Genomic DNA, 10,748 nt, shown 5'->3' with positions numbered 1-10,748 from the left:
TTTAATATTTCGTTTGATGTTGCAATTTTCGAGTAGTCTTTCCACTAGGGATAAAATTTGCACTATTGAAAAGAGTGGTTAAGATTGCTTGGGACACTAGGGGTTGACACGTTACAAGGAGTGTCCCATGGTTTCAAGCATCGCATTGTGCCATTGTCACAAACTGATTCCTCGTGAGCCAGTTCATTGGTCGTATCACTTTTCCACCTGTTGTCGTTGCTAATTGCTATTTCAACCTCATCAGAGCTCGAGAACCTTGGCAAGTAGAGAGAGAGGGAGAGAAAAGCGGTTAAAGAAAGAAATTGTTAGAATGGTTGGTTGCTACAAACAGGGAATCCATCCAACCTAAACCTAACAAGTAAGAGCATGGCCATTAGTCATATTCTGGGGATGTCTTTTTATTTTTTAATAATAAAATAAACAAAAAATAAAGTTTTATTCGTAATTATCCTAGACTTGTGTCTCTGCGCAAGCTATTTTAGATACCCACAGACACTCAACGTGTCAATAATCTATTGGTTGCGTTTTTTTTTTCTTCTTTTTTCTTTAGTTGCTTCTCTCTCTCTTTTGATACCAATGAAACGAGGAAAGCATGAATCGATTCATCAAATGATAAGAACAAATCAACACTTCAATTACTCAAATCAACAACACAATATCAATTCCTTCAATCCGATTACAAACCAACGAGATTCAACGTTCTTGAAACGAGAAATCCCAAAGTCACCTTGCAAGAACTTCAATGGAAGAAGAGTTCTTCGCAGAGGATGAACAATCGCCTAACAACCAGAGAGGAAGAAGAAGATCTAACAAACTTTTCAATATTTTCGATAAAAAACTAAAATGAGATTATTTTCTTCTTTTAAATGAATAATTTTTCCAAGTCTTCATCTTAGCCGTTGATTCCTCTTGTAATCTGGACCCTCCACGTGGCATTCACTCTCATATGACCGTTGCTATATCAAATCCTCCCCCCTTCAGCAACCATGACCTCATGGTTGAAAGATGGATACTTCTTCAACAGATCATATAAGAATTCCCAAGTAGCTTCAGATGTATCTTCATGAGTCCACTTCACCAAGACCTTAGTAACAGCTTTGCCTTGACGATTAACCATCCTCCTCTCCAAAATACACTCAGGTTCTTTCACAAAAGCATCTGGAACAGCCAGTGGTAGTTGTGTAGAAACACGATGATCACCAACCCGAAGCTTCAATTGAGACACATGGAACACCGGATGGATCTTCGAAGTGTCAGGAAGTTCCAACTTATAAGCAACCTTCCCACAAGTATCCAGCACCTTGTAAAGACCATAGTATTTAGGGGCAAGCTTGTAATTGGAACGACAGACGACTGAACCCTAGCGGTACGGCTGCAGCTTAACATAAACATAGTCACCCACCTGAAAACTTCTTGCAGAACGCCGTCGATTTGCAGTTTGTTCCAAACGATGCTAAGCGCGAAGCAAATGAAACTTAAGGATCAACAACATATTCTCTCGCTCCTCCAAACTTCTAGCAACCACCGCGACTTTTGACTCACCAGGTAAGTAAGGAAGGTGTTGTGGTGGGAGCTGACCGTACACAATCTCATATGGTGTCATTTGAGCAAAAGAGTGAAAGTTAGTGTTATACCAATACTCAACTAACGACAACCATTTGCTCCACAGATAAGGGCGATCACTGCACATACAACGCAAATACGTTTCCAAGCAACGATTCACAACCTCGGTTTTGCCATCACTCTGAGGATGATAGGCACTGGAATAGTTGAGAGCAACCCCCTGTAAGGTAAACAACTATCTCCAAAAGTCACTGAGAAAAACAGAATCCCGATCACTGACAATTGAATTGGGCAAACCATGAAGCTTGAAAATGTTATCCAAAAAGCCTGAGCAACAACAGCAGTAGTGTACGGATGACTGAGAGCCACAAAGTGAGCTGTCTTAGACAATCGATCAACCACAACAAAGATCACTGTCTTACCAAAAGAAGGAGGAAGACCATCTATAAAATCCATTGAAATGTCAGACCAGATAACATTTGGAATAGGTAAAGGTTGGAGTAAACCTTGGGATGCTGCAGTATCATATTTACACTGTTGACAAACAGCACAGCCGCGTATATAAGCCTGGATGTCTTTAGACATCCCTTTCCATTAAAAAAGACTTTTAACCCTTTGATGTGTTGCATCCTGACCCGAATGGCCACCCACACCTGAACCGTGGAGCCATTCCAGTATAGAAGTCCGAATAGCAGCATCATTAGGAATCACCAATTTACTTTTCCGACGCAGAATACCTTGTGACCAAGTAAAAGGCGGTTTGGAACTTGGGTTGGCTTGTAGCGTGGAAATCATAGTCTGTACACCCACATCAGAAACATAACTAGCTTGAATACGCTTCATAAGATCACATTCCAACACAGAGAGAGCCATGTGTAAAATCTCAGAACCTTCAACACGAGATAGAGCATCAGCCACCAAATTTTCTTTACCCTCTTTGTATTGAATTTCATAATCAAATTCCAAGAGCTTGGGAAGCCATTGTTGTTGTATCGGAGTGTTTAACCTCTGCTCAAGTAAGTATTTAAGACTTCATTGATCAGTCTTAATAACAAAGTGAGCCTGCAGCAAATAATGCCTCCACTTCTGCACTGCAAAGATCACCGCCAATAACTCCTTCTCATAAATGGACATGTGAAGTTGCTTCCCTTGTAAATGACGACTGATGTAAGCAATAGGGTGGCCTTCCTGCATCAACACTGCCCCAATTCCATGCCCACACGCATCAGTTTCAACCACAAATTGCTTATCAAATAATGGAAGAGCCAAAACAGGAGATGTACAAAAAGCTTGTTTCAAAGCATTAAACGCTACAGCAGCATCCTCAGACCATAGAAATGCATCCTTCTTGGTCAATAAGGTCAGTGGTCTGGCAATGTATCCAAAATTCTTAAGGAAACGACGGTAATAGTTGGCTAACCCCAAGAACCCCCTCAATTGCTTCAAATTCACAGGTACGGGCCAGTCTTGAACAGCTTGAATCTTGGCTGGATCTGTTGAAACACCGTCTTGTCAATAAAATGACCCAAATATTCCACTCGAGTCGTAACAAATGCACATTTGCTCTGTTTAGCGAAAAGCTGTTGTTCTCGCATAACCTCAAAAACAACCTTCAAATGAGCCACATGAGATTCTAAAGACTCACTATAAATGAGGATGTCGTAAAAAAAAACTAAGACAAACTTCCGTAAGAACTGTTTAAAAACAGCATTCATCAACCCTTGAAAAGTGGCTGGAGCATTAGTTAATCCAAAGGGCATCACCCTATATTCAAAATGACCATTATGCGTCTTAAAAGCTGTTTTAGGAATATCACTTGGCTCCATTCAAACTTGATGATAACCCGCACGGAGATCAATCTTAGAAAACAACTTGGAACCACCTAACTCATCCAACAAATCTTCAACCAGAGGGATAGGAAAACAATCCTTCACTGTCAAGCTGTTTAACCCTCTATAATCAACACATAGGCGCCAAGTACCATCTTTCTTTTTGACTAACACCACCGGAGAAGCAAAAGAACTAGAGCTCGGTTGAATTGTACCCCCAATCAACATCTCCTGAACAATTTTGTCGATTTCATTTTTTTGGTGAACCGCATACCGGTATAGCCTCAAATTTACCGGGTTAGCACCCTCAATGAGCTGAATCTTGTGATTATGGTGCTCTCGAAAGGGTGGTAGGCTGCGAGGTTCCTCAAAAATATCCGTATACTCACTCAACAAGGCATCAACAGAAGCAACACTTGTAGTGGTTAGAGATGATAAAGTCAATGGAGCAATCTCTTCCTTTTGAGAAACACACAGCATAGACAATTGCATTGACTCCTCCTGAACTTTATTCAACTTTTCAGCTTTAATTGCTCTCACAGACTCTGGATGAATGCCATGAACAACCACTTTCTTATTACCCCAAATAAACTTCATAGTTAGTGTAGTAAAGTCCCAAGTAATTGGACTTAATGGCTTAAGCCACTGTACCCCCAACACTGCATCAACACCAGAGAGGGGAATAACCATAATATCTGCACAAAAGGTCGTACTATGAAAGTTCCACTACAACTTCTTAATTCTGGCCGACACCTTCAGATGATTACCATCAGCCACCTTGACCTGAGCATTGTTCGCTGGTAATAAAGTACAACCCAATTTTGCTGCCATTCTAGGGTCCATAAAATTGTGAGTGGAACCATAATCTACCAAGACAAAGAAAGAACGTTTCTTGTGGACTCCCCTTGCACGCATCGTACTGTAGTCAGAATTCCCGAAAGAGCATTAACTGAAATTTGAGCAATAACACCGACTGGTTCTTGATTCTCCTTTTCCAGTTCCACAATCTCCAAATCATCCTCCTTATCCATATCTATGTTAAACAACTGAGCTTTACGATGGAATTTAGCATGAGCTGGTGTAAATGGTTCATCACAATGAAAGCACAAACCCTTAGCTCTCCTTTCATTCATCTCGTCTGTTGATAAGAATTTCTTTGGTGGAATAAATTGATCCTTAGGCTTCTCAAGAAACGGTTGTCTGATAACCCGTTGTTCTGTCTCCTTCGTAGTGGTTGGTTTATTTCCATTCCAAGATCCCAATTTACTCTTACGAGGATGTGCTGCCTCGTAGAGACGTCCTAACATCAAACACTGCCTCACTGTATGAGGTTGAAACATGCGAACATGCATTTGAGTGTCGAGACGGAGACCTGCTAAAAATGCACTCACCAAATATGATTCAGGTAACCTTAAGCGAGTTTTGAAGCTCTCAAACTGGACATTATAAGCCATGATACCATCGGTTTCTTGTAGCTTTTTTAATTACGCAATAGGATCATCCCAAAATTCTTCAAACCTCTCTTTCAACATCAACTTATATGTTGACCAAGACAACTGTGAAACATCCTCAACCTCATCCTCTATCAATGACTGATGCCACTTAGCAGCGATCCCTTCCAAATGCATCGATACCATAGTAATCTTCATATCATCCGGAGTATGATCAATAACATAAAATTGTTCCACCTTAAACAGTCATTCCTTCACATCCTCACCATTAAATCGTGGACAATCTATCCTTTCAAGTCTCGTAACACTACCAGAAGCATGAGAAACAATCGATTTCGTACCTCCCTTCAGATCTGAAGCACAGCTAAGTTGTCGCAAGCGACGAATGTTGTGGATGCGGTGGAGCCGATGTAGAAAACGAAGCCGGTGTAGAAAACGAAGCCGGATTTGTCAACATCTGAATCGATTCAAACAACTCCTGAAACTGCGTCTCTTGCCGCAAATTTTGCTCTGCAAACTGGCGATCCAATTTAGCATTTTGTGCTTCGATTTTTTCTTCTAATCTCCCAACACGAGACTCAAGATCTTCCTCCGTCACGTCGGTGACAGGATTCTTCAATGCCTGAGCTCGCGTCGCGATCGTCATACCTCTGAGAATTGTTTGACTTCTGATACCTTTGATAAGAACAAATCAATACTTCAATTACTCAAATTAACAACACAATATCAATTTCTTCAATCCGATTACAAACCAACGAGATTCAACGTTCATGAAACGAGAAATCCCAAAGTCACCTTGCAAGAACTTCAATGGAAGAAGAGTTCTTTGCAGAGGATGAACAATCGCCTAACAACCTGAGAGGAAGAAGAAGATCTAACAAACTTTTCAATATTTTCGATAAAAAACTAAAATGAGATTATTTTCTTCTTTTAAATGACTAATTCTTCCAATTCTTCATCTTAGCCGTTGATTCCTCTTGTAATCTGGACCCTCCACGTGGCATTCACTCTCATATGACCGTTGCTATATCATCAAAATCGACGAGAACAAAACAATCGAAATTCTTATCTGGTTTCCAAAACAATCGAATTTCTTCCTCAAATTTTTCCTTCTTGGTTTCAAGAAACCTTGGATCAGGTATGGATCTCGATTCGTTCTAGTTTCAATTTTTCTATGGGACTATCTATTTTTTGGGGTTGTGTCCATTGTAGTAGTATATGGTACTATTGATTTCGCGTCAGACATTCGTGGGATTCCAATAATTGCTGATCCTTTTAAGGATTTTGATTACGGATGATGAAATCAGTTTTTTTTTTTTTGCTTTCAGGTGATAAAGAAACTATGTGTGCTTACCTAATCGTAGTAGTGCACAGGGACTATGTGTGGTCTCTACAGTTTGCTGTATATGGAAATACAAAGATTTTAGGTGAAAAAAGGATTTTTAAAAAAAATCAGGACATGTTTTTCTTTGTTTGCCAATTTGGATTCAATGTCTAAAACTTGAATGCAGCATGTGGGAAATTGATTGTGGATTTTGTATATTCATAGAAGATCAAGTAGTAGATGAGTTTCTGGTGGATGATAGAGTGAATATATATATTGCAGATACTGTGAATAATGCTCGTTCTGTCCTCCATGGCTCTGTGGTTGATGGCAAGAAACTGTAAGTTAATTGTGGCTTTAAGCAGTGATTACTTTATTGGTTGAAGGTTAATGATGAGTGATTGTTTGTTTTACTTGGTGTGTGTCTTTCTTTAATTAGGTTCGTAGCCAAGTTCATCAACAAGAATGAAAGAGCAGCTATGGCAGGGCATCAAGAACTCACAAACGTTTATGTGAAGAACATGATTGAAACTGTTCCATAGGATTGTTTACATACCCTGTTGTGGTTATGAGGGATGGTATGGGAAGATCTAGAGGTTTCAGATTTGTCATCTTCTGCAATCCAGTAAATGCTAAGAAAGCTGTGGAATCTCTCCATGGACAACCACTTGGTAACTCAACCTTCTTCTTCTGAACCCAATACTTAGTACATTGTCATTAGACCAGAGCAACTCGAGGTATGTTATAGTAAAGGCATTACCAGCTTTTCATAGTGTTTGGATGATAGCTGAAAAGGAGTAAAAGTGTGAAACCTGGTTCTATATATTCTGAGTTTGGGTAAAAAGAGTTTGTTCTTCTCCTGTGCCTGCAGATTCAAAGAAACCTCCAACTCCGGATAGAAGAACAAGGCAAGTACCTGCAATTGATGTTCGAGAAGCAAAACTCGGGTGAAGGCTGAAGTTATTGTGCTTCAAGTTACTGTTATCTATGGTTTCAGCTTCAAGTTGGTATCAGTAGAAGGTCCAAGAGAAATTGTTGTCTATGGTTTCAGCTTGGTTTTAAAGTAAACATTTAGTTAATAAAATTCAGAACTCTTTTTGTATATATGATCTATATAGTTAAAATCATATTCTAGTTTTATTTTCCTAATATTGCATATATTATATAACCAACATTTATAACATTATAAAATATACATTACACATATTTTTAATAAAAAAAATTAGACACTCAAAGATGACTAATGGAAGGACAAAAATTAAAAACAAAGATGTGAAGACATTAGTATTATTTTTATTATAATTAAAAGATATAGACCCTCATTTGAGGATGTGCAATGGCCATGCGCTAACAATATAGATTAATAATCTAAAAGCATTCTACACTTTTCAACAAATATTCTACAACTGTCTTAAACATCTTACTACTATATACCGGTTGGTTTTTCAAAGTTGGATTAACATAATAGTGTTATGTGTCAGTTAATAGACCAGATTTAAAACTTATAGTAAAATATACTAAGAAAAGTAGTTCTAATTCAAACAAAAATATGATAATCATTTAGTCAAAAGATTTTTAAATAGACTAAAATTTTTATAAAAAACAATATAATGACGATCATGTTGTTTTTGCGGGTCATTCCAACAGGCGACTAAAACATGTTCTCGGAGAGGCATGCATGACTCATGTAGGAAAGTACCTTTGGAGTTAGGCACACCAACTCAGTTGAGTTCGAAGATTTTGTCTCTGACCAAAGATGTGACTTTGAAGAAGGGGTTCCATCATCCCTGATGAGCTCACGGCAGGACAAAATCAGCCAAAAATGGCCAGTGAGACGAAGATTGAGACTTTGATCATAGAGTTTGTCGATAGTTGCACAATTTTAAAATATTTATAAAAATGACTGAAAAATTAATTTGAAACTTAAAATAGAAACAATTCGTTCTTTTACGTGTCATCCGATTTTGTTTTTCACTAAAAATAGCAAATGCTCCAAAACATCTAGAGAAAATATAGCAAAACCACTAAGAATAAATCTTTAAACAAAACACAAGATATCATACACAATTTTTTTGACAATAGCAAATTTTTACATTGTTGTCATTCTTCTCATCTCCTAAGAGAAGGAAACTAAGAGAAGGAAACTCATGAGATGAGAAGAAAAATTTGGTGGTTGTTTTTATACAACAATATAATACACATCAAATCTTTGAAAAGATACCAACTTAAAAAAGAAGAAGCTGCGTTGATCTTCCCAAAGGATCCTCCATGGTTCAAGCCATGGATGGTTCCTGTGATGATGCTTTTTGTTTTCTTTGTCTTTTCTATTGTAGGAATCTGTCGACGTTGTCACAGTTATCGCCGAGGCGAAAATTCTCCCAGTATCCATCCTATCACCTAATTATTTAGACTCTTTGTTTTTTTTTTTTTCTTTTGATAAAATGTAAATCATTGTTGGTGAAATGTAAGCTATATACAGTATATAAAATTTTCAACTTATAATTGGGGTTTTTAATTTTGGAGGCCAAAGCCATTGTTTCACTAGGCTTCTTATTTAGGCAGCAATTCCTCAAATATGAGCTAGAGATCCTTCGGGGCCAACCAACCAAAAGTCGAGTGCTCAAGGCAAAACTTACACATGTCAATCTTAGTCTTAATATTTAATTTATATTCTTCTTCAATAAGAGAGTTGCTCGATACTGCGAGCAAGTCTATAAGAAAATCTCTGAAGTCAAACTTACATTTTTTTTTTTTTTTGTCGACCAAACTTAAATGTTTTATATGTAAGTAAACGCACTTGTACATAAAATAAAATAAAAGTACACTTCTACATATTTAGACATTTTATTGAATGTGTGTTGTTACATGATAGCAAACTATAAATATAGGCCTGGGCATTCGGTGATAACCGAGAAAACCGAACCGAAAAAACCGAGTTTTTCGGTTATCGGCGCTGAATTTGAGAGAGACAGAGAACCGATCGGTAAAATTATTTAGGGATTTCGGTTATTAGTTCGGTTCGGTTCGGTAAGCTATAACCGATCGGTTATTCGGTTCTCATCTATCATTACGGTGATTCCTGCTGAAGATCTCGTCTGCAACTAGACAGGTCGGCGGCCATGGAAGCTGAACTAATGAAGATGATGAATTAGGGTTAGATGCGTTTAATGTTTTGTTAATATGGGCTTATTTAATCAAATGTGTGTTTTAAAGTTGTATGGGCCTGACTTAATAATTTTTAAACGGTCCATTAGCCCATATTAGTTAGATAAAACACCAAAACCCTAATCCATCATTTTCTATTTTCTTTCGTTTTCTTTCAGTTGCAGCCGCTTCTCTCTAGGTATGGTTTCTGACCTCTTTCTCCATTGTTCTATGACTGACTCGAGTATTTATCCTTTAGGGTTTGAGTACATTTTAATTCACATATTGTGAGGGATTCAATATAGTAGTTAACGGTAGATTTTCTAGAATCTTGTATATATACTGAAGATACTAAGAAAATTTTATCAAATTTTTTTTTTCGTTGAGACTTGAGTAGTTAACGGTAGTAAATTTTATCAAGTTAGAATCATATAGTTTTCTAGTATAAGAATTAGAATTATATTACTATTAAACGGATGTAATTGATTCTCAGTATGTGTGTTCTTTGCAGCTGGCGGTTATAACAGACCTCAGTCATTGCTAGCAACACGAGCGGCGGTTAACGAGTGTGGTGGGCAAATTTACCGTCGGAGCTTGTCGTAGCCGCTGCCGCAGATCAGTCCTTTTTGTTGAAAATCCTAACCTTATAGTGGATTTGGGCTTGTTAATAGTTTTGTTTAAGGCCAATTATTTTTATTTTTTTAATAAGGTCCATTATGTTGTTGGTTTGTAATTAGAGTTTTATTTATTCAGCCTTTGAGCATAATTTTGGTCTAATTCGGTTCGAATTAACCGAATTAGGAAAATTTTCGGTTTATTTCGGAACTGTTTTTAAATCCACTAACCGAACCGAATACCGAACAAACCGAACCGAATAAAAATTCGGTTCAATTCGGCAGAATTTTTAGATAACCGAAAAATCAAAAAACCGAATTAACCGAACCGAATAAATATGTAGATGTTAATATGTCCTACTTTAGCTAGTGGGTAATGTGAGTGTGCATTGTCAGATGTTAATATGTCCTACTTTATCCTAAATATTTAACTTTTGTTTAATAGTCCGACCAAGAATTAGTTGCGTATACGTCCAAAATAACACCGGCAAGACAATGGAGAGATGTCCACTATTTTCGTTTTGATATCTGACTATGAATCCCATTTGTCCACTAACTTTTTATCTTTATATATTGGTATATTCCTTTGCTAATGCGAATTAGAATCAGTGTAATTAGTCTCCAAAACTGGAAGAAAAAAAAAAGGAGAGGAATGAGAATGAAGATCGACACAGACAGCATAGTTGTGCCATTAAGTTTGTTGATAGCAGTGGGATACCATGTCTTTCTATGGAGCACCTTCAAGCACAACCCTTCTCGTACTTCCCTTGGCATTGATTCCTCCAAACGCAAAGCTTGGTTCCGTGACATCAAAGAGGTTCTT

At 37.7% G+C, this 10,748-nt stretch overlaps 2 protein-coding genes and 1 long non-coding RNA gene across 3 annotated transcripts in view; 2 read left to right on the top strand and 1 right to left on the bottom strand.

Annotated features, from left to right (window-relative positions):
* Positions 8,263 to 10,128, top strand: LOC109131120. Its single transcript, XM_019241697.1, has 2 exons — positions 8,263 to 9,510; positions 9,823 to 10,128. The coding sequence occupies exon 1, from the start codon at positions 8,320 to 8,322 to the stop codon at positions 8,566 to 8,568; it is 249 nt and encodes an 82-aa protein (XP_019097242.1). The 5' UTR covers positions 8,263 to 8,319; the 3' UTR covers positions 8,569 to 9,510; positions 9,823 to 10,128.
* The window catches only part of LOC109131121, a 2,183-nt gene continuing 1,512 nt past the window's right edge, over positions 10,078 to 10,748 (bottom strand). The window contains exon 2 of the long non-coding RNA XR_002036879.1: positions 10,078 to 10,663. This is a non-coding gene — a long non-coding RNA (uncharacterized LOC109131121). The remainder of the gene's footprint in view (positions 10,664 to 10,748) is intronic.
* The window catches only part of LOC104771461, a 3,055-nt gene continuing 2,814 nt past the window's right edge, over positions 10,508 to 10,748 (top strand). Inside the window, exon 1 of the mRNA XM_019241696.1 lies at positions 10,508 to 10,742. Within this exon, the coding sequence (XP_019097241.1) occupies positions 10,518 to 10,742 (225 nt within the window). The 5' untranslated portion in view covers positions 10,508 to 10,517. The remainder of the gene's footprint in view (positions 10,743 to 10,748) is intronic.

Source organism: Camelina sativa, chromosome 20 (assembly GCF_000633955.1).
Source record: "Camelina sativa cultivar DH55 chromosome 20, Cs, whole genome shotgun sequence".
In the NCBI taxonomy this organism is placed as follows: domain Eukaryota; kingdom Viridiplantae; phylum Streptophyta; class Magnoliopsida; order Brassicales; family Brassicaceae; genus Camelina; species Camelina sativa.
This window is presented reverse-complemented; position numbering and strand designations above follow the sequence as displayed.